Source organism: Scyliorhinus canicula, chromosome 3 (assembly GCF_902713615.1).
Source record: "Scyliorhinus canicula chromosome 3, sScyCan1.1, whole genome shotgun sequence".
Taxonomy (NCBI): Eukaryota; Metazoa; Chordata; class Chondrichthyes; order Carcharhiniformes; family Scyliorhinidae; genus Scyliorhinus; species Scyliorhinus canicula.
Window position 1 is genome coordinate 192,971,597 of NC_052148.1, and position 27,234 is coordinate 192,998,830.

Genomic DNA, 27,234 nt, shown 5'->3' on the forward strand with positions numbered 1-27,234 from the left:
TGGGAGGGAGCGGCCATGGTGCCGTTACCAGTGCCCCTAAGCTTATGTTGCCGCAGGACGCCCTCTCCATGCGCTTCCAGGCTGCCCCCTCCCCTTCCATCATCCACTTTCGTACCATCGATGTATTTGCCGCCCAGTAATATCCTGAAAGGTTGGGTAACGCCAGCCCTCCACTATCCCTACTCCGCTCCAAAAAGACCCTTCTAACTCTCGGGGTGCCATGTGCCCACACATACCCCATGATACTACTCGTTACCTTCTTGAAAAAGGCCCTGGGGAGGAAGATGGGCAGACACTGGAACAAGAACAAGAACCTCGGGAGGACCGTCATTTTAACTGACTGCACCCTCCCTGCCAGCGACAGCGGCACCATGTCCCACCTCTTAAACTCCTCCTCCATCTGTTCCACCAGTCTGGAAAAGTTCAACTTGTGGAGGGTCCCCCAGTTCTTTGCCACCTGCACCCCCAAATACCTAAAACTTTTAACTGCTCTTTTGAAGGAGAGCCTCCCAATTCCCTCCCCTTGGTCTCCCGGGTGTATTACAAAGACCTCACTTTTCCCCAGATTTAATTTATATCCCGAAAAGTCCCCGAACTCCGCTAGTATCCCCATTACCTCCGGCATTCCCCCCTCCGGGTCTGCCACATACAACAACAAATCATCCGCATAGAGCGAGACCCGATGTTCCTCCCCTCCCCTTGTCAGTCCTCTCCACCCCCCTGAACCCCTCAGTGCCATCGCCAACGGCTCAATCGCTAATGCAAAGAGTAAGGGAGATAGGGGACATCCCTGCCTAGTACCTCGATGGAGCCCAAAATATTCTGACCTCCTCCCGTTTGTTACCACACTTGCCATCGGAGCTGAATAGAGCAGTTTTACCCACTTGATAAATCCCTCCCCAAACCCAAACCTTTCCAACGTCTCCCACAAGTATTCCCACTCCACCCTGTCAAATGCCTTCTCCGCGTCCAGCGCTACCACTATCTCCGCCTCCCCTTCCACTGCTGGCATCATAATCACATTTAACAATCTCCGGACATTTGTGTTAAGTTGGCGTCCCTTCACGAACCCCGTCTGGTCTTCATGGACTACCCCTGGCACACAGTCCTCTATCCTGGTTGCCAGGACCTTTGCTAACAGCTTGGCGTCAACATTCAGGAGGGAGATGGGCCTGTAGGACCCGCACTGGACCGGGTCCTTGTCCCGCTTCAAAATCAAGGAGATCAGGGCCTGCGACATTGTTGGGGGCAGAACCCCCCCCTCGCGCGCCTCATTAAAGGCTCGCACCAGCACTGGACCCACCAAGTCCACAAATTTCCTGTAAAACTCCACCGGGAACCCATCCGGCCCCGGCGCCTTCCCCGCCTGAAACATCTTAACTTTGTTAACATACACCCGCGGTAACCCCCCATGAACAGTACGCCCCCAGCTTCAAGAGCAACTTCAAACAAAAGGAAAGAACAAAAACAAAGAAAAAGAAAGAAGAGATATACAAAAGAGAAACAAAAAAGAGAGAGAGATAGCACCTTCCACCAACCCATGTGCACAGTTCTCTCTCCCCCCCATCCTTCCCCCCCCCGGGGTTGCTGCTGCTGTCGGCCTACTTCCCTACCGTTCCGCCAAGAAGTCCAGAAAAGGCTGCCACCGCCTGAAAAACCCTTGTACTGATCCCCTCAGGGCAAATTTCACCCTCTCCAATTTAATGAACCCAGCCATATCCGAGATCCAGGCCTCCACGCTTGGGGGCCTCGCATCCTTCCATTAGAGCAAGATCCTCCGCCGGGCTACTAGGGATGCAAAGGCCAGAACCCCGGCCTCTATCGCCTCCTGCACTCCCAGCTCCACTGCAACCCCAAAAATTGCGAGTCCCCAGCCTAGCTCGACCCTGGATCCCACCACCCTCGACACCGTCTTTGCTACCCCCTCCCAAAACTCCCCCAACGCTGGGCACGCCCAAAACATATGGGCGTGGTTCGCTGGGCTCCCCGAGCACCTAGCACACCTGTCCTCTCCCCCGAAAAACCTGCTCATCCTCGGCCCAGTCATGTGGGCCCGATGCAGCACCTTGAACTGTATGAGGCTAAGCCTCGCACAGGAAGAGGAGGAATTCACTCTCTCCAGGGCATCTGCCCACGTCCCCTCCTCAATCTCCTCCCCCAGCTCCTCTTCCCACTTCCCCTTCAGTTCCTCCACCGAGGCCTCGTCTACCTCCTGCATTACCCGGTATATGTCCGAGATCCTCCCTCCTCCGACCCACACCCCCAAGAGCACCCTATCCCGCACCCCTTGTGGGGGCAGCAAGGGGAACCCCTCAACCTGCTGCCTGGCAAACGCCCTCACCTGGATGTACCTAAACATGCTCCCCGGGGGGAGCCCAAACTTCCCCTCCAACTCCCCCGAGCTCGCGAACCTCCCCTCCACAAACAGGTCCCTCAACCTCCTAACCCCTGCCCTGTGCCAGCTCAGAAATCCGCCATCAATGCTCCCTGGGACGAACCGATGGTTCCCCCGTATCGGGGCCTCCATCGAGCCCCCCATTTCTCCCCATGCCGTCTCCATTGCCCCCAAATTTTGAGGGTAGCCGCCACTACCGGGCTCGTGGTATACCACGTTGGAGGGAGCGGCAACGGCGCCGTTACTAGCGCTTCCAGGCTCGTGCCCACACAAGATGCCACCTCCATCCTCTTCCACGCTGCCCCCTCCTCGTCCGTTACCCACTTACGCACCATCGCTGTGTTGGCTGCCCAGTAGTACCCACAGAGGTTGGGCAACGTCAGCCCCCCCCTATCCCTGCCTCGCTCCAGGAACACTCTTCGAACCCTCGGAGTCCCATGCGCCCACACAAATCCCGTGATACTGCTGTTGACCCTCCTGAAAAAGGCCTTCGGGATAAGGATGGGGAGGCACTGGAACAGGAACAAAAATCTCGGGAGCACCGTCATCTTGACGGACTGCACCCTCCCCGCCAGTGACAGCGGTAACATATCCCATCTCTTAAACTCCTCCTCCATCTGCTCCACCAATCTTGTGAGGTTGAGCCTGTGCAGGGCCCCCCAGCTCCCCACCACCTGGACCCCTAGGTACCTGAAACTCTTCCCTGCCTGCTTCAATTGGAGCCTACCAATCCCCTCCTCTTGCTCCCCCGGATGCACCACAAACACCTCACTTTTGCCCAGGTTCAGCTTATACCCCGAGAAACCCCCGAATTCCCTAAGAATCCTCATCACCTCCGGCATCCCCCCCACCGGGTCCGCCACATACAGCAACAAGTCGTCCGCGTACAGCGACACCCGATGCTCCTCCCCACCCCGCACCAGGCCTCTCCAGTTCCCTGACTCCCTCAGTGCCATGGCCAGGGGCTCAATCGCCAACGCGAAGAGCAAGGGGGACAGGGGGCACCCCTGTCTCGTCCCCCGATGCAGCCGAAAATACTCCGACCTCTTCCTATTCGTGGCTACACTTGCCATCGGGGCCTCGTAGAGCAGCCTCACCCACCGGATAAACCCCTCCCCAAACCCAAACCTCTCCAACACCTCCCACAAGTACTCCCACTAAACCCTATCGAAGGCTTTCTCCACGCCTAACGCCACCACTATCTCCGCCTCCCCTTCCACAGCCGGCATCATAATGACATTGAGGAGCCTTCGCACGTTTGTGTTCAGCTGCCTTCCCTTCACAAACCCCGTCTGGTCCTCATGTATGACCCCAGGCACACAATCCTCTATTCTAGTGGCCAGGACCTTTGCCAGCAGCTTAGCATCGGCGTTCAGCAGCGAAATCGGCCTATATGATCCACACTGCAGAGGGTCCTTGTCCCACTTCAGGATCAAGGAAATCAGCGCCCGTGACATAGTTGGGGGCAGAGCCCCCCCCCCCCCCCCCCTCCCTTGCCTCGTTAAAGGTCTGGACCAACAGGGGGCCCAACAGGTCCAAATACATTTTATAGAATTCAGCCGGAAACCTGTCCGGCCCCGGCGCCTTCCCCGACTGCATGCTCCCTATCCCTTTGACCACCTCCTCCAGCTCGATCGGCGCCCCTATTCCCTCCACCTGCTCCTCTTCCACCCTCGGGAAGCGGCCCATTCCACCCTCCTCCACCGGGGGTTCAGACCGGTACAGTTTCCCATAGAAGTCCCTGAAGACCCCATTGATATCTACCCCCCTCCGCACCACCTTCCCAGCTCTATCCATCACTCCCCCAATCTCCCTGGCCGCGTCTCGCTTCCGGAGCTGGTGCGCCAGCATCCTGCTCGCCTTCTCCCCGTGTTCATACACCGCCCCCTGTGCTTTCCTCCACCGAGCTTCCGCCTTTCTGGTCGTCAGTAGGTCAAATCTGGCCTGAAGGCTACGCCTCTCCCCCAGCAATCCCTCCTCTGGGGCCTCCGCATATCTCCTATCCACCTGCACCATCTCCCCTATCAGTCTTTCCCTTTCCCTCTGCTCCCCCCTCTCCCTATGGGTTCGGATGGAGATCAATTCCCCCCTCATCACCGCCTTCAATGCCTCCCAGACCGTCCCCACCCGAACCTCCCCGTTATCATTGGCCTCGAGGTATCTCTCAATACACACCCGGACCCTCCCGGCCACCTCCTCATTTGCCAGCAGCCCCACCTCCATGCGCCAGAGCGGACGTTGGTCCCTCTCATCCCCCAGCCCGAGGTCCATCCAGTGCGGGTCATGATCCGAAATGGCAATGGCAGAGTATTCCACTTCCTCCACCCTCGTCACCAGCCCCCTGCTCAGGACAAAAAAATCAATCCTCGAGTAGGCCTTGTGTACATGGGAGAAAAACGAGTATTCCCTGGCCCTTGGCCTCGCAAACCTCCAAGGGTCCACCCCCCCGATCTGGTCCATAAATCCCCTCAAAACCTTAGCCGCCGCCGATCTCCTACCCGTCCGGGACTTGGATCGATCCAATGGGGGATCCAGTACTGTGTTAAAGTCTCCCCCCATGATCAGGCCCCCCCGCCTCCAGGTCCGGAATGCGGCCCAACATACGCCGCATGAACCCCGCATCGTCCCAATTTGGGGCATAAACATTTACCAACACTACCCGCTCCCCCTGCAGCTTGCCACTCACCATAACGTACCTCCCGCCACTGTCAGCCACCACCTTCAACGCCTCAAACGACACCTTCTTCCCCACCAGGATCGCCACCCCCTTATTCTTCTCATCCAGCCCTGAGTGGAATACTTGGCCCACCCACCCCTTCCTCAACCGGACCTGGTCCACCACTCTCAGGTGTGTCTCCTGGAGCATGGCCACATCCGCCTTCAGTCCCTTCAGGTGCGCAACTACTTGGGCCCTTTTGACCGGCCCATTCAGCCCCCTCACATTCCAGGTTATCAGCCAGATCCGAGGGCTCCCTGCCCCCTTCCCTTGCCGATTAGCCATACCCCATCCCTTGCCCACCCCCGGCCAGCGTCCCACGCTCTGCCAGTTTCCCACGGCGGCAACTCCCCCCCTCCAGCACCCCCTGCGTCTTCCAGCTCCTTCCTGACCGTTTCAGCAGCAACCCGGTACCCCCCCCCCCCTCCCCCCCAGGCTAGGACCCCTCCTAACCGCGCCCCCCCCCCCTCTACTGCACTCCTGTGAGCCAGCTAACTTCTGCTGACCCCGGCGGCTCCCGCCCTACTTTCGGCTCCTCCCAACGTGGGACTGCCCCTCCTCCATTGTGCCCGTCAACGAGTCCACCCTACCCCGCTCCTGCGCGGGAAAAGGAAACCCGCCCCCTCCCTCTCCCAGCGCAGGAACCCCGCAGAAAGCCCGCGCTTTCGCCCTGCCAGGCCCCGCCTCCTCCAGGGCCACTCCCATTGTCAGTCCCCCCCACCAGCTCCCCGATCACCCCGTTTACCCCTCCGTCCGAACCCGTCCACCCAACCCCTGCTTGAAAACCCATACAGAAAACACCCGTACGACATCACCCCACCCACCTTAAGGCCACCCCACATCTTACCCCAAACCCCATAAATACAAATACAGTATAAATAAATACAGTATTATACAGCATCCCCCATCCGGGGGACCCTCAGTTTGAGTCCAGTTTCTCGGTTTGACCGAAGGCCCACGCCTCCTCCGGGGACTCAAAATAGCGGTGTCGATCCTTATAGGTGACCCACAGACGCGCCGGCTGCAGCATTCCAAACTTCACCTTCCGTCTGTGGAGCACCGCCTTCGTCCGGTTAAACCCGGCCCTCCGCCTCGCCACTTCCGCACTCCAGTCCTGGAAGATCCGCACCTCCGTGTTCTCCCATTTGCTGCTCCGCTCCTTCTTGGCCCACCGGAGCACACACTCACGATCCACGAACCGGTGGAACCTCACCAACACCGCCCGCGGCGGCTCGTTCGGCTTGGGCCTCCTAGCCAGAATTCTGTGGGCCCCCTCCAACTCCAGGGGCCCCTGGAAGGACCCAGCCCCCATCAGCGAGTTTAGCATCATCACCACATAGGCCGCTAGGTCCGACCCCTCCAGCCCCTCCGTGAGGCCCAGGATCCGTAGATTCTTCCTCCTCGACCGGTTGTCCAGCTCCTCGAACCGCTCCTGCCATCTTTTATGGAGCGCCTCGTGCATCTCCACCTTCCCCACCACGGCCACAACCTTGTCCTCCCTTTCGGAGGCCTGCTGCTGCAGCTCCCGGATCGCAGCCCCCTGGGCTGTCTGTGTGGTGATCACAAGTTAACCAGATGCAATACAACTGAGCAAACACTAGAGGGGGCACGGGAGAGCCATATAAATAGACGGGGACAGGAAGTGAGCAAGCACTTCACTGAGGGCAGAACGTGGAGCAACACAGATACACCCACATCAGCTGGGAACACTGAAGGTAGCCGTAGGTAGAGCTCTGAAGAGTGAACGAACTTACAATAAAGCATCTTCTCCACATTTGAGACTACAAGCTTTATTAAGACACGAGAAACAACACATGGTACCAAGGAGTGGCTTCAGACGCTTACTACAGGACACCTCAGTGGCAGACACAGAAAGCTCAAAATGGCATGGAAATCTCCTACTGGACATTTGACTTGGGAAGACATCGCTAATTCGAGGATGTGGCTTGGACACCCAGAGCAGCTGGACCTGACTGGCAATGTAAGAGGTATCTGGAAAAGGTTTAAACAAATGTTTGATTTGGATCTCGTAGCTAATGAGGTACAAGACGCCTCCGACAACATTAAAATAGCAATTCTCACCGCAGGGCCTGTAAATAGGAAAGTGTATAATGGATTTAAATACTCAAAAGATGAAGACAGAAACAGCTTACAAACGTTACTAAACAAATTTGAAGAGTACTGTGTGAAATTTGAACAGCAAGACATACTCAGAGTCCAAACTGCACAGAGACTGAGTGATGCAAAACTTAAAAAATCACGAAAAGAACAAGAAATCGCGAATGAAAAGTACAGATCAAAAAGAAGAAATAACAAGAATTTCTCACAAAGCCAAAATGCTGAAACCCAGTCCAAATCGGGAAGAGAAGGTAACTTACAACTTTTAGAAATCCAGTCCAGATGGGAAAGAAAAATCGCTGAAATCCGCGAAAAAATGGCGTCGGAGCACATTTTGCAGTCTCCGGTAAGCAAAGAACTACAAATTGCGTCTGCGCATGCGCCGGAACCGGAAGCCGCGCATGCGCAGTTTAAAAAATATCGCGGTGCCGATCGTTATGCGCATGCGCAAGCGCAGTCAAAAAAAGTTTTGGTCGCGGATCGTAATGCGCATGCGCACGCCGCGCATGCGCAATAGAAACAAAACCGCACAGTGAAGGAGGAAGGCCGATTTGCGCATGCGCAATGCATTCCTGCGCGTGACGTCATGACGTCTGAGCATCCCGACCACGCCCACTTAAAAGGGAAATGCCCGAAAATTGCAAACAAGACACTTAAAGTGGTAAACACAAATTTTCTTGCCTCAGAACACAGAAAAACGCCTGAACTTAAACCAACAGCTAAAAACAACTTGCACAACACCCTGAAAAAAGCATTCTGCACCACCCAAAGTGAAGAGAACAAAAAGAATTCCGAAACAACAAAAGATGATTTGTTTTTCAAAGATTACCTCTCAGACATGGCTGAGTCAGTCGGATATGCTTATCACAGCATCAGCGACACGGTCGCAAAGCACAACACGAACCAACTCGTGGTAGATGAATCCAACCAAGATGATTTGGTTTTCAAAGAACACTACTCAGACATGGCTGAGTCAGTCGGATATGCTTATCACAGCATCAGCGACACGGTCGCAAAGCACAACACGAACCAACTCGTAGATGAATCCAACCAAGATGATTTGGTTTTCAAAGAACACTACTCAGACATGGCTGAGTCAGTCGGATATGCTTATCACAGCATCAGCGACACGGTCGCAAAGTCCAACACGAATCAACTCGTGGTAGAAGAATCCAACCAGGATGATTTGGTTTTCGGAGAATACTACTCAGACACAGCTGAGTCAGTCGGATATGCTTATCACAGCATCAGCGACATGGTCGCAAAGTTCAACACGAATCAACTCGTGGTAGAAGAAGCCAATGAAGATGAAATGGGTATCAAAGAATACTACTCAGACATGGAGGAGTTATTTGGACATGCTGATCACAGCATCAGCGACACCGTTGCAAAGCTCAACACGACTCTACTCATGGTAGATGAATCCAACACCATGATGCCATGGCAGCTCGTCGATACATTGGATGACAGCAATACCCTAGACGAAGACGACGCCACACAGAGAGCACAGGAAGACTCCACAGAGCGAGCGATGACAGGCTCCACAGTGCGAGTGATGAAAGACTCCAAAAGGGATGCAAGCAAACACTCCCTGGCGAACACCATGCATGAACAAGACCATGAAGGTAAACCCGCTGTATCTGAGCAACCGCAAGCAGACTATGAACGTCTACCAAGCTCACAGGAACAAGAAGAAGACAACGTACATCTAACCACTGACACCATGCATGCGCAAGACCATGAAGGTCAACCTGCCATATCTGAGCAACCACAAGCAGACTATGAAAGTCTAACAAGCTCACATGAACAAGAAGAAGACAATGCACCTCTACCCACTGCATGCGAAGACAGTGACAAGGTGATCACACTCGACGTACAGGATCACAGCGAGACTGACAGTTCTCAGCTTGTCTGTACCGAAGCACAGAGCGAAAACAGTAACAAGGTGATCGCACTCGACGTACAGGATCACAGCGAGACTGGCAGTTCTCAGCTTGTCTGTACAGAAGCACAGAGTCGGGCCACCCAACAGTCCAGAGAGACAACGCCGAAAGAAACCATGCAGATTCTGACTCCAGAAGAGGAGCACCTGGAGTCCAGAGAGACCAAGCAAAAAGTAACCATGCAGATTTTGACTCCAGAAGAGGAGCACCTGGAGTCCAGTGAGACAACATCAACAGAAATCATGAAGATTTCAACTCCAAAAGCGGAGCACCAAGAGTCTAGAGAGACCACGTCAATTGAAATCATGCAGATTTGGACTCCAGAAGAGGAGCGCCAGAAGTCCACAGACACCACGTCAATTGTAATCATGGAGGTTTTGACTCCAGAAGAGGAGCGCCAAGAATCCAGAGACACCGCGTCAAATGGAATCGCGAAGAATTTGACTCCGGAAGAGGAGCACCAAGAAAGCAAAGATGAGGAATCCAATTCTCCACAAATGATTGATGTCACCTGCACCGATGCAACATCAGATCATTCGCACCACTCTCGAGACGAAATGCTCAATGACTCAAATTATCCACTCGGGACACGAATAGAGTATAACAAGACCAACAACAATAGCAAGAAGCACAGCAGAAACGAAAACGACAAAGACAGAAACGACAAAAACAGCAACACGAACGGCAACGAAAACAACAAAGTCAGGAACAACGACAGTGCCAACACCAAAGACAGAAACTACAAAAACAGCAACAAGTACGGCAACGAAAACAACAAAAACAGGAACGACAGAAACAACAGCAATGAAACAACGACTTGTACACAATGGTACTACTCGGCACATGAAGGACAATGCCACAGCTCACTGCAAAACGATGACAAGACTACAAACATGTCATGGGATGACAACGAATCGCACAAACTCACGTCTGCTCCAGAACGAGCAAGCACACCAGCATCCAAGGCGGATGAGACAATAAATCAACACCACAAGCACAGAAAAAAAAAAGTCCATGCCAGTCAACATCAGTGAGGGGACCATGCAAACACCTCGGGATGATGCAGTGGGTACTTAAAATAACAAGGAACACCAACAACATTCACAGCGGACTTGCAATATCAATATCACCACGTCATCAACAACAAAATGAAAAAAAAAAAGCTCTGAACAAATTCATCAAGTTTGGACTCATAAATGTTTTTATTAAGATTGGACATATAACTACATTGGCTTTGTACAATATGCAATAGCACCATCACCTGCATAGATACACATATCATAAGTAACTGTTTTCTATAAATTTCTTTAACGATGTACAGCAAATATGTAAAGAGAAAAAGGGGGATGTGGTAATCGTAGATTTACTAGATACAAAAACAATAGCAAACACCAGAGGGAGAGCTATAAATACACCGGGACAGGATGTACAATTTTCTTTAACGATGTACAGAAAATATGTAAAGAGAAAAAGGGGGATGTGGTGATCACAAGTTAACCAGATGCAATACAACTGAGCAAACACTAGAGGGGGCACGGGAGAGCCATATAAATAGATGGGGACAGGAAGTGAGCAAGCACTTCACTGAGGGCAGAACGTGGAGCAACACAGATACACCCACATCAGCTGGAAACACTGAAGGTAGCCGTAGGTAGAGTTCTGAAGAGTGAACGAACTTACAATAAAGCATCTTCTCCACATTTGAGACTACGAGCTTTATTAAGACACGAGAAACAACACAGTCTGGGTCTCCAACAGTTCCCTGTTGGTTACCTTGATGGACTCCAGCAGCTCCACCTTCAGCTCCTGGAAGCAGCGCAGCAGAGTCGTCTGCTGCTCTTGGACCCACTTCTTCAGCTCCTCGAAGCTTTCGCCGGCCGCCATTTTGTTTTTGGGTCCCGATTTTTTTCTGGGTGTTTTTTCCGTTGATTCTCTCCCTGTCCCGCTCCTGGTCTGGACCATAGGGCCACTGGGGCGACTCCTGGCCTCTTCCCCGTCGGGATTTGCCTCCTCAGCTCCGTTGGGGGCCTTTAAAAAAGCCCCGAAGTCCGTTGATCTCGGGAGCCGCCGAACGTGCGGCTCAGCTGTTCATTGCCGACACCGGAAGTCTGATGTTCGCCCCTGTTGAGGCTCAAGGAACATCTGAGCCTGATAGCGATCCCTTGCCTGACTTCAGCCTTGTGTTCTATTTACCGGACATTACTCGTACAAGGGAATCTTAATCCATTAAACTACACCAATTTCCTCCAAATAAATCACCCATAAACTGGGAAAAAAAGGCCAAAACAAAGCGCCCTGGCAGGAGCCACCGCGTGTGCGACTACTCACCATATAGCCGCCACCGGAAAGTCACAATCGCTCAATTTTGTCACCAATATCACTTGTCACCATATAAACTAACCACACATACAAAATAACACAGCTTTCTTTTTTAGTCGGTGGCTTTTGCTCATGCAATTGGATCAAACCATAGCTGAAAAACTTTTGATCAAAGATGTTTGATAAAAGCACATTCAAGGAATAATTTAAATTAATTATATAAAGATACAGAATCATAATGTCAGGTGGTATAAGGAGCAAAACATTTTACTGATTTGTGCTGAATTCGATGGTGACTTGCTTTGAAACTCATCTCTTTGAAAAACAACAGACAAAGGAATTTCAGACCCATGGAAACACTTAACAGGTTAGTATAGAATTTCTTTGTTATATTCGCAGAAATGTTGGATTGGTAAATCCCTCATTAAAATAATAGGTAGATAGTGAACTCATTAAGCATCAACATGCTAATATTTGGAGAGCCAAATTTCAAAGCACTAATTTAGAAATTATATTTCTGGATGTAATTTTGTCACTATTTTCTGCTATTTTTCTCATCTTATTACAGCAATAACATGATTTGTCACAATGTAATAATGCCAACAAAAGTTGGCAAAATTGCCAATTGTGATCTGTACATTGTCTCCATGGAACTTTGCTGGTAATTACAAATTACTCTCAACCTGCCGTGCCAGTTACTTACTTGATTGATGTAGCTTTGTCTTTCAACATCTTTCTTGGTTATAGCCACTGATGTACTGATGATGCAATCTATCATGCTCTTCACAGCTTGGCGATCTAAGGAACCAAAATAATTCACACTGTCACGATTTCTATCAAACTTTCAATCTGGAAATGTCAGAAAAGATTTTTCAAAACAGTAGGTAACAGTGGTTATTAGTTGGCTAGAGTCAGCATCACAATTCTTTACCTTTTTCACCGGTAAGCATCATCCAAGCCTCTGCTACCCTGGCTACATTTGAGCCATTGAGCACTGCCTGAAGTAACTAGAGCAGAATGGGAATACATCAGTCATTTTTAGTTATTTCTGATGGGAATAGAAGAGTGATGAACAGACGTTACCATGTTTAATAAAACAACTCCAATCTGTGTAATTGTTTGCTAGTTGTTATCTCGGTACATACATCCCATGCACTATATACAGCAGGCATTTTCAAAGTGGCGGTTGCGACCCGCGGGTGGGTCGCGGGCAGATGTCGAGAGGCTCGCGGAGCCATCCATTGTGCCGTTCCCGAGTGTACGCATGCCCGCGCATCAATGCGTGTGCCTGGAGCCCAGAGAGAAACACCGCCTCTTCCTGACATCAGAGCGCTGACCCACAAGATTTTTAAAAAAATTTAATTCAGTCTTCCTGCATCTGACTTCAACATGCTCAATGTCTGAGCCTTCAGAATTCTCTTTGATAGTGAATTTTAGAGATTAAAAAGATTCACAATACATTGAGTTAAGTAATTCCTCCTCATCAAGGTCTAAAATCATCGCATTGTTCTATTTCTATTCTATTCCATACGAGACAGGGGGGACAGAAAAAAAATCAACCCCTCCCTCCATCACAAGGTTTGTCAGACAATATGAAACCCGAATACATTTAGGATAAAGACTGTGCACAAATCCTGCGTGCAGCATTCAGCTTCACATGATATGATCTTGGCAAATGGGGATAATCAATGGTACAGGACATCACACCCACATTATTCACTTCATTGTAAAAGAAAAAATGGACAACATAAAGCAGATGACAACATGATCAACAGGGATCAAAGTCCAGGACAATAACCGAGATGTAGAAATGCAAGGCAGTCCTCAGGATAAATATTTCTTCACTGGTTCATGAAGAAAGCCAAAATCAAGGACGAGACAGGATCAGGATTACTGAGTACTCTTCAGGATCTCACAAGGATTCCAATGATCGAAGCACGAGACAACATTACTTCCACCAAGCCATCTTACCAGGCAGTCAACAACCGAGGTTCTGGCCTGGGGGGTGACTTGACCGATTCAGCCACCCCGAACCACTCCAACCGACATCTGGAACAGGACAACACGGGACCAGTGGTTGAAAGGCCAAACCAATCCCAGTCTTCAAAGACAGGATTGATGTGCTCCATTGGATTTAATTTGTCCAGACTCTAGATCAAAACTCCTGAAGCATGGCATGACTCAATTCTCAAACTCAGCTGGGAACCTCTCCATCACCTCACCTTTGGAACCGGGTTGAGCAGCGTCTCTCTCAAGACTCCGTCAGGATGGAGTCGTTCCACCCTACCCCCACGAAGATGCTAATTTTTGTTTGGTTGACTGAATGTTTGACATCAGGCTTAATAGCATTCAAAGGTGCAGCACGGTAGCACATTGGTTAGCACAGTTGCTACACAGCTCCAGGGTCCCAGGTTCGATTCCCGGCTTGGGTCACTCTCTGTGCGGAGTCTGCATTTTCTCTCCGTGTCCCCGTGGGTTTCTTCCGGCTGCTCCGGTTTCCTCCCAGAGTCCAAAGATGTGCAGGGTAGGTGGATTGGCCATGCTAAATTGCCCTTAGTGTCCAAAAAGGTTAAGTGGGGGATACTGAGTTACGGGGATAGGGTAGATACGTGGGCTTGAGTAGGGTGCTCTTTGTAAGGGCCGGTGCAGAAACAATGGGCCGAATGGCCTCCTCCTGCACTATAAATTCTATTACTCTATGATGACTCCAAAGCAAACTGCTGAGAAATTCACAGTTGTGTTTCTGTTGGCCCAATAGAAAGTGGTCTCTACTATTGTCTACTGCACCTTCACTGGTCAATATACGTGTTGGGATTCCTAGAGCACCACGAGCTACAGGATAGGCCTAATCAGCAATTTTGTAAATAGGGTCTGAGCCATTTGCTCACCAGGCAAGCTTGACACCGTTCAGATCATTGCTTGCTGTTTATTGCGCATACTCACTAATTGGCTGAAGGAAGTCACTTTCAGACCTGAAAAGTGTTCAATCTACCTCAAATTACCCTGGAAGGGTAAAGTGTCTCAGAAATTTCAGCAAGAGGTGACACTCGCCATTTCATGCTGTTATTATACAGTGACAACACGCGTGGTGTTTTCCACTAACAGGATGCTCCTGCCACGCCAAAATGACATGACCATGAGAAATGTGGGCCGGGATTCTCCCCTACCTGGCGGGGCGGGGGTCCCAGTGTGTCGGAGTGGCGTGAATCACTCCAGCACCGGGCCGCCCAAAGGTGCGGAAGTTTAGGGGCCAAGCCCTCAAATTGAGGGGCTAGGCCCGTGCCGGAGTGTTTCCCGCCACTCCGACATGCCGGGACCCCACGCCCCGCCTGCCGGCATAAGTCCATGCGTGCGCCGGAGCGAAGGCGGAAGAAAAAGAGTGCCACCACGGCACAGGCCAGCCCACCGATCGGTGGGCCCCGATCGCGGGCCAGGCCACCGTGGGTGTACCCCCCAGGGTCAGATCGTTCCGCGCACCCCCCCCCCCCCCGGATCCCCGAGCCGCCTGCGCCGTCAATCCCGCGGTTTAATCCACGCCAGCGGGAGAGGCCTGTCAGCGGCGGGACTTCGGCCCATCGCGGGCCGGAGAATCGCCGCCGGGGGCCCGCCGACCGGCACGATTCCCGCTCCTGCTGAATCTCAGGGGCGGAGAATTCGGGACATGGCAGGGGCGGGATTGATGCCAGCCCCAGGAGATCCGACGACCCCCCCCCCGGGGGTCGGAGAATCCCGCCCCTAATATATGAATTCCAGTGTCAATGCAATGACACATACATAAACTGGACATCCCAAAGACAAATGGGTTGTATCAAACAGGTCCCTTCAGCTGTTTGAAATAAGCAGGGTACTGACCAGATTCAACCAGGGTGGGAGGGTGAATTGTGATGAGGATGCAGGGATCCTATAGCAAGATCTGGACAGATTGGGCGAGTGGGCAAACCAATGGCAGATGCAGTATAATTTGGATAAGTGTGAGGTTATTCATTTTGTAAGCAAAAACAGGAAGGCAGATTACTACCTGAATGGTTGCAAATTGGGAGAGGGGAGTGTGCAGCGGGACCTGGGTGTCCTTGTGCACCATTTGCTGAAGGTAAGCATGCAGGTGCAGCAGGCGGTAAAGAAGGCTAATGGTATGTTGGCCTTCATTGCAAGAGGTTTCGAGTATAGAAGCAGGGATGTGTTGCTACAATTGTACAGAGCCTTGGTGAGGCCACACTTGGAGTATTGTGTGCAGTTTTGGTCTCCTTCTCTCAAGGGAGTGCAGCAAAGGTTTACCAGACTGATTCCAGGGATGGCGGGACTGTCATATGAGGAGAGATTGACTAGGTTGGGATTGTTCTCGCTGGAGTTCAGAAGTATGAAGGGGGATCTCATAGAGACGTATAAAATTCTAACAGGACTAGACAGGGTAGATGCAGGGAAGATGTTATCAATATTGGGTATGTCCAGAACCAGGGGTCAGTCTGAGGATTCAGGGTAAACCATTTCGGACATAGATAAAGAGACATTTCTTCACACAAAGAGTGGTAAGCCTGTGGAATATATTCGAGAGGCGGCTGGATATATCACTTGGGGAGAATGGGATCAAAGGCTATGTGGAGAAAGCAGGATTAGGCTATTGAGCTGGATGATCAGCCATGATCGAGATGAATGGCAGAGCAGGCTCGAAGGGCCAAAAGGCCTCCTCCTGCTCCTATTTTCTATGTATCTATGTAACCAAGCCATGCCTTCAAAACTCAGAACATAGGGCTAACATTAGATGTGATTCTGCGATTGGACAACATTTGCTGAACAATCCAGTGTGCCAAAAATAACAGTAACAACTAATTTAAGATTATCAGTCAAGCTCACAATGTAGCTCAGTTATGCTTGCTAGAAGCTACATATATTCATATGCAGGGACATGTCATCTGCAGGCAAAAGGAATATGTCCAGACATTTTTTAATATAAATTTAAAGTACTCAATTCATTTTTGTTCCAATTAAGGTGCAATTTAGCGTTGCCAATCTACCCACACTGCACATCTTGGGGTTTGTGGGGGGTGAGACCTATGCAGACATGGGAAGGATGTGTAAAGTTCACACTGACAGTGACGCAGGGCTGGGATTGAACTGGACCCTCGGCACCGTGAGGCAGCAGTGCTAACCACTGTGCCACCATGCCACCCTGAATATGTCCAGATATAGAGCCTACTTCAAATAAACAAAAGCTTGGGGAACATGGATAGAATTTCTGCAGTGCAGAAGGAGGCCATTCAGCCCATCGGGGGGTGGGGGGGGGGGGGGGGGCACGGTAGCACAGTGGTTAACACAGTTACTTCACAGCTCCAGAGTCCCAGGTTCTATTCCCGGCTTGGGTCACTGTCTGTATGGAGTTTTCACTTTCTCCCCATATCTGCGTGGGTTTCTTCCGGGTGCTCCGGTTCCCTCCCACAGTCCAAAGATGTGCAGGTTAGTTGGATTGGCCATGCTAAATTGGCCTTAGTGTCCAAAAAAAGGTTGGGTTGGTTGGGTTAGGGGGATAGGGTGGGATTGTGGGCTTAGGTAGGGTGCTCTTTCCATGGTCCGGTGCAGACTAGATGGGCCGAATGGCCTCCTTCTGCACTAAATTCTATGATTCTGTGATTCCCCCTCCTTATCGCCGCAACTCCACCTAACCTGCATATCCCTGGACTCAAAGGGATAATTTAGCATTGCCAATCCACCTAATCCGCACTTCTTTGGACTGTGGGAGGAAAACAGGAAACCAACGCGGACACGGAGAGAAAGTGAAAACTCCACACAGACCAAAATCAACCGGATTCCTGGCGCTGTGAGGCAGCAATACTAACCACTGTGCCACCTTGCCACTAGGAAATCCCTGGTACATCTGACACGATTGCGTCTTGACCAATCAGAGCATATCAGCCAACCAATCAGCACCCCTTTTCTCATGCAACATAAGTCGTTGTTCCTTTTGAAATTTGGCATTCTTGCATCAGTCCAAACAAGATTCGACAACACATCTAATTTTTCAGCATGCAATATAATTGCCAATAAATCCAATAGGAAAATAAGGTGTGGCATCCTTACTCAGACAGTGCTGAGAACATAGAATATGCTGCCACAAGAAGTGGTTGAGGTAAGCAGCTTAGATGCTTTCAAAGGAAATTGGACAAGCTTATGAAAGAACAGGAATGATTGGTTGAGATAAGACATATGGAAATAAAGGAGTCACGTGGAGGATAAAACACAGACTAATTAGGTCAAGTATCCTGTTTCCAAGCTGTATAGTCGAGGTAATTCTATGTATTTCTCCAAATGGAGAGAAGAAAATAAAAATCTGGTTACCTAAATGCTGCTCTTGCAACTTCCTAGTTTTCAGCTATATAGATCAACATTGGTGAACTCAAGGGGGTGGCACGATGGCACAGTGGTTAGCACTGCTGTGACATGGCGACAAGGACCCAAGTTTGATCCCAGCTCCGGGTCACTGTCCATGTGGAGTTTTCACTTTCTCTCCGGGAGGCGGGAGGCGGCCAGGGAGATTGGGAAAGTAAGGGATAGGGATGGGAACCTGGTCGGAGATCCAGCTGGGGTCAATAAGGCGTTCGAGGAATTCTACAGCAGGTTGGATGAGTCGGAACCCCCAGCTGGGCCGGAGGGGATGAGGCAATTCTTAGGGAGGCTGAAGTTCCCGAAGGTTGACGAAGACTTGGTAGAAGGGCCAACGTAAGAAGGCTGTTGAATGTTTTCATGATGTCCCCAGAGGGTAGGGACTTAGAGGTAGTGGTCGTAATGGACGCAGAGAAGGCATTTGACCGGGTGGAATGGGGTTATTTGTGTGAGGCATTGGGGTGGTTTGGACTTGGACAGGGCTTCATTGACTGGGTCAGGCTGCTGTATCAGCCAGTGTTCGGACGAACAGGCTGACATTGGGCTATTTTATGCTGCGCCGGGGAACGAGGCAGGGGTGCCCCCTCTCCCCGCTGTTGTTCGCTCTGACTGTAGAACCACTGGCAATTGCGCTGAGAGCCTCAAAGGGCTGGAAGGGACTGATCCGGGGGGGGAAGGGTGGAATACAGAGTCTCGCTATACGCGGATGATCTGCTCCTATATGTGTCGGACCCATTGGAAGGGATGGAAGAAATTATGGAGATTTTGGCCAGTTTTCGGGCTACAAATTGAACATGGGGAAAGGCGAGATGTTGGCAATCCAGGCAAAGGGGCAGGAGAGATGATTTGGAGAGCTGCTGTTTAGAGTGGTAGGGGGTAGCTTTCGGTACCTATGCATCCTGGGGGCGCGGAAATGGGAATGGCCGAACAAGCTAAATCTGGACCAAATGAAGGAGGATTTTTGAAGGTGAGACGTGCTCCCGTTGTCACTGGCTGGGAGAGTACAGCCAGTGAAAATGACGGTCCTCCCGAGATTCCTGTTTGTGTTTCAGTGCCTCCCCATCTTTATTCCATGGTCCTTTTTTAAACGGGTCAACAAGGTGATCTCAGGCTTTGTATGGGCTGGTAAGACGCCGCAAGTTAAAATGGGGATATTGGAGAGCAGCCAGGGTGAGAGCGTGCTGGCATTCCCGAACTTTAGTAATTATTACTAGGCGGCGAATATAGCCATGATTAGGAAGTGGGTGGTTGGGGGAGGGTCGGTGTGGGAGCGAGTAGAGGCGGCATCTTGTAAGGGCACTAGTTTTGGGGCGTTGGTAGCCTGTGCGAGTTGGAGGTGAAATTTGAATTGACGGGAGGGAATGAATTTAGGTACCTGCACGCGCGGGACTTCCTACGCAGGCAGGTCTCAACCTTCCCGCTCCTGCCACCAAGGGGGTACAGGGACAGGGTAGTTTCCAGAGTATGGGTGGGAGAAGGGAAGATTTCAGACATTTATAAGGAGCTTATGGGAAGTCAGTCAGGAGTCAGAGGAAACACAGACCAAAGAGCTGAGCCACAAATGGGAAAAGGATTTAGGAGAAGAGTTAGAGGATGGTCTCCAGGCGGATGCGTTGAGTAGAGTCAACGCGTGCCACAACTTGTGCCAGGCGCAGCCTCATACAGTTTAAGATCGCCGGGCTCACATGACAGTGGCCCGGATGAGCAGGTTCTTTGGGATGGAAGACAGGTACGCAAGGTGTGCGGGAGGACCAGCAAACAATATTCATATGTTCTGGGCATGTCCGAAGCTTAGGGGATTTTGGCTGGGGTTTGCGGCATCATGTCCAAGGTGTTGAAAACAAGGGTGGCGCTGAGTCCAGAGGTAGCAATTTTCAGGGTGTCAGAAGATCTGGGATTCCAGGAGGAGAAAGAGGCAGAAGTTCTGGCCTTTGCCTCTCTGGTAGCCTGGAGATGGATATTATTAGCTCGGAGGGACTCAAAGCCCCCAAAGTTGGAGACCTGGCTTACTGAAATGGCTAGCTTTCTCTGTCTGGAGAAAATTAAGTTCGCCTTGAGAGGGTCAATTTCAAGGTTCGGCCGGAGGTGGCAGCTGTTCGTCGACTTCTTTAGGGAAAATGAACTGTCAGCAGAAATGGGGGGGGCTGTGGGGCTAGTTTAGAGTAGAGTAGGGGTTTAGAAAAGGTGGGACCTGTGAGAGAGGAAGATGGCTTTTGCACTATGTTTATAATTGTATGTACTCTGTTTCTTCTGTTACTGTTATAAAACCATAAATACCTCAATAAAATGTTTATGAAAAAAAATACTGTGCTAGTTATAAAGTTTGTTTTAATATACCAGATCCCTATTTTGCGTGAAATCTCTCCTGAAGTGAAGTATCCTTTCCTCACAGTCTTACAAAACTAAAATATTGTTGTTTCTGTCCTGTAACCTAGCTACTTTTGGGGTCTGATCTAGGATCATAATATTAGCTTGTTCTTCTTACGCTACACTGAAGTCTGTTCTCCATGGATGTTATAGGCTTTAATGGTGGCCCACATTGGAGTAGTTCTAACCCAGTGCATTTTTCAATGGCCTCCATGTAATGTCTGTCAGGTTTGGTTGCGCTGGGCAACACGGTGGCCCAGTGGTTAGCACTGCTGTCTCACAGCGCCGAGGTCCCAGTTTCAATCCCAGCTCCGGGTCATTGTCCGTGTGGAGTTTGCACATTCTCCCCGTATTTGCGTGGGTTTCGCCCCCACAACCCAAAGATGTGCAGGGTAGGTGGATTGGCCACGCTAAATTGCCCCTTAATTGGAAAAATTGAATTGGGTATTCTAAATTTATAAAGAAAAAAAAGGTTTGGTTGTGGGTTACATTTCAAGTAATAGTTATGGACCTTAGCCATTCATGGCGGCCTGCAGAATGATGCCATGACCATGTTTATGGCTAAACATTGCCCCTATAATAGTTTCCACTGTCCACCTGCATGATGCAGGCCTCCTGGAATGGTGACTCCTGAAATGTCTGCTAGAAGGCATTGACTTTCTGAGGTTAGAGATTGTGTTTAGTCTCAGGATGCCAGTCTATTAAATGGGATGCACCTGAAGGTCTGGCTAGTGTGGTTTGCCACAATCCTTGTACTAGCTCTCATAAGGGTAATCAATATGGTTATCTGTTTGTGACAGTGCCATCACTGCTCTAGGCTTCCTCATGTAATTTTAACCTGATAGAATGAAAATGGTGAGAATAGCATGCGAGTCCCAAAATAACTATGCAGTGGGATTTCCCCGGTCGATCCCCCCCCCCCCCCCCCCCCCCCCCCCCCCCGACATAACAGGAATCCTGATTTTAAAAGTGGGGATCCCCATTTGTGCACATTTATATATCATTATCAGGCTTTCACGCCTGATGCCCCCACATTAAATTGTTCGTTCATGTTGGCGTGAGGCCGCACCAATGTTAATCACGACGTGTACCGGGCGAACACATCCTGCAGGAGGTACACAGGTGAGTCCAGTCAGAAAATGGCAAAATTTGTTCCGTCCAAGGGTTCAATTGTTTTCTCGCGTTTGGATGTATGTTCTCTTCTTCGCCTCCTGGTTGTTTAGTTCTTGGTCAAATGCTTTGAATTTATTTTTTATTCAGTTCTGATGTAGGATTTAAAAAAATCAATTTCTTTTTGTCTCTACAGGTGTCTCTTGAGTTGCTGTGTGTTTCTGCATTTGATTCAGGTTTCTGTCTTTTTCTGATAGATCTTGCTGTAAAACCTCAGCTTTTAAAATGAAATATACATATATATATAAAATTAAGTCACAAAATTCAGTGGCCCTGCTGGTTATTTGACGTGTCATATACACATCCCATGATAAAAAAACAGAATATCCTCGAACTCACAGTGAATGAAGCAGCGGGAGATTTGCTGATAGGTGAATTAAAGCCGCGACTGGAGTTGTTTCTACATGTACTTTAACATAATTAAATGTTTGTATTGTACTAATCTCAGTAAAGCTCTATAAATATACATTTAATTGTAAAAGGACAATGCTGACAGTTGATTTAGACTCCGCAAAACATACTTTATCAATAATAATTTCTCCAACACTTCCTATCAAGTATTTAACCGTTTCCAGTGTTGCTGTTTAGTTCAAAATTCTGTTTCTCCCACCTTATTTGACATGGATAAGCCAAAATAATTAACATTCAAAAAATAAAAATGTACCAATCACCAAGTTTGACTTTTTAAATACCTCTCTGGTTCTGTCGGTATTCATTGTTGACTGTGAACGTGCATTAGGTTTATACCATCCAGGTGATAGTCTGCGATTTTTTTCCCATTTGTCTGTCAATGGAATAACAGTCATAAGAAAAACATCTGACATCAGCTGAATTTGTCAAGGCACAGAGTTTTACGCACGATTGACTATTTCTTAATAGAGTAAGAAAAGAATAGGCCTTGAAGTTTGAATGAAATGGATACACAGAGAACAATTCCCCTGTCTGAAAAGATTGGCTCGAGGCACACTTAATATTAGGCCTTAGCCCTCTTTATCATCAAACTGGTGAGCCGGGAACACCTAAAAGACATCACCAAATAGTCATAGTTGAAGGGAATATGAAGATTGGGCCACAGCAACACCAGCAGTGGCATTCAAGCCTTAATGTGGTGTAAGGGTCCTTCCTGTTGATTCTCTTATTTCCCATTTCTTTTACTTAGTCGTCATCGTTTTGATACATGGATAGTTAACGGACATATACCTTTAAGTCGAACAGAGAAAGTGAGGAACTCAAAAGTTGCTAAATAGTCCATTGTGCTATGGAGGTTTAGCTTTTGAACAGAAAATCTCAGACTTTCTGGCACCTGAGAAATTGGAGGGGTTTGGTTTGACTGGTTGGCTGTATTGGCCAAAGGCTGCATTCTGCCCCGTAACAGGTGGTGACTGGGTCCTATCCATATGGGATGGTTTTCCGAAGACCCTTAAGGGCAGTTGGGTCCTGGACACTGAGAGAAGAAGCTCTCTCTTTCTCCAGAAATGCTGCCAACTTGCTGTTTTCCGGATGAATCTACAGTGAAACCCATTACAGATTCATTGCAAAAACCCCCAACTGTAGGTCTAGAGTGAAGGAAGATGAACTGGAAGACATCCATCTGAAAAGAGACTGTTAGCCTTTTTACGTATTATTTTTCCTTACACTCCTCTTCCCCTCTGTGTTTGTCTGGCTTGTGTGTGTGTAGAGGGCAGGTGAGTTAAAAGGGGCCAGGGTTAGGAACTAGATAATAGTCAACGACTTGTATTTGCTGCCTATTACTCATAGTTATTGTTATTAATTAAAATGATCTGTGTTTAAATTTATAAACCTGGTGATTGTAGTTATTGGGCAACCAAAGACCAAAGACTTTCGGTATTTTCTAAGAATTAATTGTTAATTTCAATTGTGTTGCGACTCTGGGTCAAGTGGAGCTGGAATTGACCATGGACTAGCCCAGGGTGTTGTAACAGTGGGGGAGACCATAAAAGTAAAAATTATCGAACAGAGGTGATCATGAGGGAATGATCTGGAGAAGGATGGCAATCAGTAAACATGGCCAATTAGGAAGTCAGGAGAAGAGGACGTAGTGGTCAGGTGGAAGTTTGAGGTGACCAGACCACTTGGTTCCTGACTTCATTACAGTGTGGTTCAATTCTGGATTAATAACTTAACTGAACTAGCCCAATAAATGCTGCAGCTATATGAGAAAGCCAAAGGTGGGAATTGTGTGGCAAGTAACTCACCTCCTGACTTCCCAAAGAATATCCACCATTTAAGGCACAAGTCAGGAGTGTGATGGAATACTCCCCACTAGCCTAGTTGAGTGCAGCTCCAATAGCACTCAAGAAGCTTGACACAATTCAGGAATAAGCATTCCACTTAAAAGATACCCCATCCACTACCTTGAACATTCATTCCCTCCACCACTGATGCACAGTGGCAGCAGTATGTACCATATAAAAGGTGCATTGCAGCAACTCACCAAGCCTAGTTTGAAAGCACAGTCCCAAACCAACGACTTCTACTACATAGAAGGACAAGGGCAGCAGATGTTTGGGAACACCACCACCTGCAAGTTCCCCTCCAAGCTATACACCATCCTGACTTGGAATTATATCACCGTTCCTTCACTGTCAGTGGATCAAAATCCTGGAACTCGCTCTCTAATAGCACAGTAGGTGTACCTACACCACATGGACTGCAGCGGTTCAAGAAGACAGCTCAGCACCATCACCTCAAGTTGGGGATGAACAACAAATGCTGACAAACAATCAGTAGGGAGGGAGCAGAGATTGGATTTCGGAAGGATTGGTAGGATTCAATTAGGATTAGGGAAGACAGCGATTGCATTGAGAAGTGGAGTGGCTGTAATCTTTGAATTGGGTTTGGGATGAGGTGGAAGAGCAGTCTACATGATTGAATGTGGGATTGGAAGAAACATTTCCACTCTTCATGTGTGTATATTTTAAACAGTTACCTTGTCGGTTGCACCCCAGTGCAAACCGTTAAGAATCGCCTGTTAATTCACATGTACACTTAATTTCTGAACACTGCTGGCATCAGAGCATCCTAATAATGTAGAGGCGGCTTCAAGCTGGCATTAAGCCCATTATTAAATATGCATGGGTGCAGTTGCCTGTTTCAGGCATGGCAAATAGTTTTGCCCACATCACTATGGTAGGCAACACATTTCTTTTTTATAAATTTAGACAATCGAACAATTTATTTTCGATTAAGGGGCAATTTAGCATGGCCAATCCACCCAACCTACACATCTTTGGTTTGTGGGGGTGAAACGCACGCAGACACAGGGAGAATGTGCGAACTTCACACAGACAGTGACCCAGGCTGGGATTGAACCCGGGTCCTCAGCACTGTAGGCAGCATTGCTAACCACTGTGCCACCGTGCCGCCCAGGCAACACATTTCTAATATGTATACAGTGTGTGCTTTCTGCCCTATTGGAGGCTTAGGTGCTTATTTTAGCATCCAGAGAACTTCAAGAATGTAAGTAGACAATCTCCAATACAATATCGCCACAGCAGCAAGGTGGTACAGTGGCTAGCACATCTGCCTCAGAGCGCCAGAGGCCCAGATTCGATTTCGGCCTTGGGTGACTGTGTGAAATTTGCAGTTCTCCCTGTGACTGTGTAGATTTTCTCCAGGTGCCCTGGCTTCCTCACACTGTCCAAAGATGTGCAGGTTAGGTGATGTTATGGGGATAGGGCGGGGGAGTGGGTTGGGTCAGGTGCTCTTTCGGATGGTACGTGCAGGTACAATGGACCAAATGGCCTCCTTCTGCACGAGAGGGATTCTACGATATACTCTATTAAACTTAGTAGGCCTCGAGGCTGTCAAAAAGTTAGTCAGTAGGAGGAAAAAGAGGACCCTAAAATAATTCAAAAAATTTTGTGAACATGTCTCCTAGTAAAAAATATATTTTAAAATAAATTTAGAGTACCCAATTATTTGTTTTCCAATTAAGGGGCAATTTAGCGTGGCCAATTCATCTAACCTGCACATCTTTGGGTTGTGGGGGTGAGGCCACGCAGACATGGGGAGACATGGGGAGACATGCGTTTGATAAGGTTCCCCACGGTCGGCTATTGCAGAAAATACGGAGGCTGGGGATTGAGGGTGATTTAGGGATGTGGATCAGAAATTGGCTAGTTGAAAGAAGACAGACTCGTGTGCGCGGCTTAGCCTCATCCAATTCAAGGTGCTGCACCGGGCCTACATTACTGGGACGAGGATGAGTAGGTTCTTTGGGGGAGAAGACAGGTGTGTCAGGTGCTCGGGGAGTCCAGCAAACCATGCCCATATGTTCTGGGCATGCCCGGCACTGGAGGAGTTCTGGAAGGGGGTGGCGAGGACGGTGTCGAGGGTGGTGGGATCCAGGGTCAAGCCAGGATGGGGACTCGCGATTTTTGGGGTTGGGGTGGAGCCGTGAGTGCAGGAGGCAAAAGAGGCCGGTGTGCTGGCCTTTGCGTCCCTAGTAGCCCGGCGAAGGATCTTGCTACAATGGAAGGATGCGAGGCCCCCAAGCGTGGAGACCTGGATCAATGACATGGCGGGTTTCATTAAGCTAGAGAAGGTCAAATTCGCCCTGAGAGGGTCGGTACAAGGGTTCTTTAGGCGGTGGCAACCTTTTCTCGACTTTCTGGCTCAACGATAGGGTACAAGGACAGTAGCAGCAGCAACCCGGGGGGGAGAGGGGGAGGGAGAAGGGGGAGGGAGAAGGGGGAGGGGGAGGGGGAGGGGGAGGGGGAGGGAGAAGGGGGAGGGGGAGGGGGAGGGAGAAGGGGAGGGGGAGGGAGAAGGGGAGGGAGAAGGGGGAGGGGGAGGGAGAAGGGGGGGAGGGAGAAGGGAGGGGCGGACAATGACTATGTTTGTTTGTTTATTTAATTTTAATTTATTTTTAAGTTCTTTTGTTGTTCATTGGGGTTGGGGGGGTGGGGGGATGTGATACATGCGTCGATACGGTCTGGGGGTGTTACAATTATTATGGGTTATTTTGTTGCATTTCATTGTTTGTCGTTATGTTTTATATTTTCTGTAAAAAATTCCAATAAAAATTATATTTAAAAAAAAAGAAAGAAAGAAGACAGAGGGTGGTGGTTGATGGCAAATGTTCAGAATGGAGTTCAGTTACGAGTGGCGTACCACAAGGATCTGTTCTGGGGCCGTTGCTGTTTGTCATTTTTATAAATGACCTAGAGGAGGGCAGAAGGTTGGGTGAGTAAATTTGCAGACGACACTAAAGTCGGTGGAGTTGTAGACAGTGTGGAAGGATGTTGCAGGTTACAGAGGGACATAGATAAGCTGCAGAGCTGGGCTGAGAGGTGGCAAATGGAGTTTAATGTAGAGAAGTGTGAGGTGATTCACTTTGGAAAGAATAACAGGAATGCGGAATATTTGGCTAATGGTAAAATTCTTGGCAGTGTGGATGAGCAGAGGGATCTCGGTGTCCATGTACATAGATCCCTGAAAGTTGCCACCCAGGTTGATAGGGTTGTGAAGAAGGCCTATGGTGTGTTGGCCTTTATTGGTAGAGGGATTGAGTTCCGGAGCCATGAGGTCATGTTGCAGCTGTACAAAACTCTGGAGTATTGCGTACAGTTCTGGTCGCCTCATTATAGGAAGGACGTGGAAGCTTTGGAACAGGTGCAGAGGAGATTTACCAGGATGTTGCCTGGTATGGAGGGAAAATCTTATGAGGAAAGGCTGATGGACTTGAGGTTGTTTTCGTTAGAAAGAAGAAGGTTAAGAGGTGACTTAATGGAGGCATACAAAATGATCAGAAGGTTAGATAGGGTGGACAGTGAGAGCCTTCTCCCGCGGATGGAGGTGGCTAGCAC

At 49.4% G+C, this 27,234-nt stretch overlaps 1 protein-coding gene across 2 annotated transcripts in view; it reads right to left on the minus strand.

The window, feature by feature from the left end:
- Positions 1 to 27,234, minus strand: part of LOC119963191 — a 92,420-nt gene that overhangs the window by 47,889 nt on the left and 17,297 nt on the right. Inside the window, exons 3-5 of one of the 2 annotated variants that reach the window (XM_038791930.1) lie at positions 22,096 to 22,187; positions 12,423 to 12,498; positions 12,195 to 12,289 (exon numbers count right to left, since the gene is read on the minus strand). In XM_038791930.1, coding sequence (XP_038647858.1) covers positions 12,195 to 12,289; positions 12,423 to 12,498; positions 22,096 to 22,187 — 263 coding nt within the window. The remainder of the gene's footprint in view (positions 1 to 12,194; positions 12,290 to 12,422; positions 12,499 to 22,095; positions 22,188 to 27,234) is intronic. The other variant, XM_038791931.1, reaches the window with a different exon arrangement.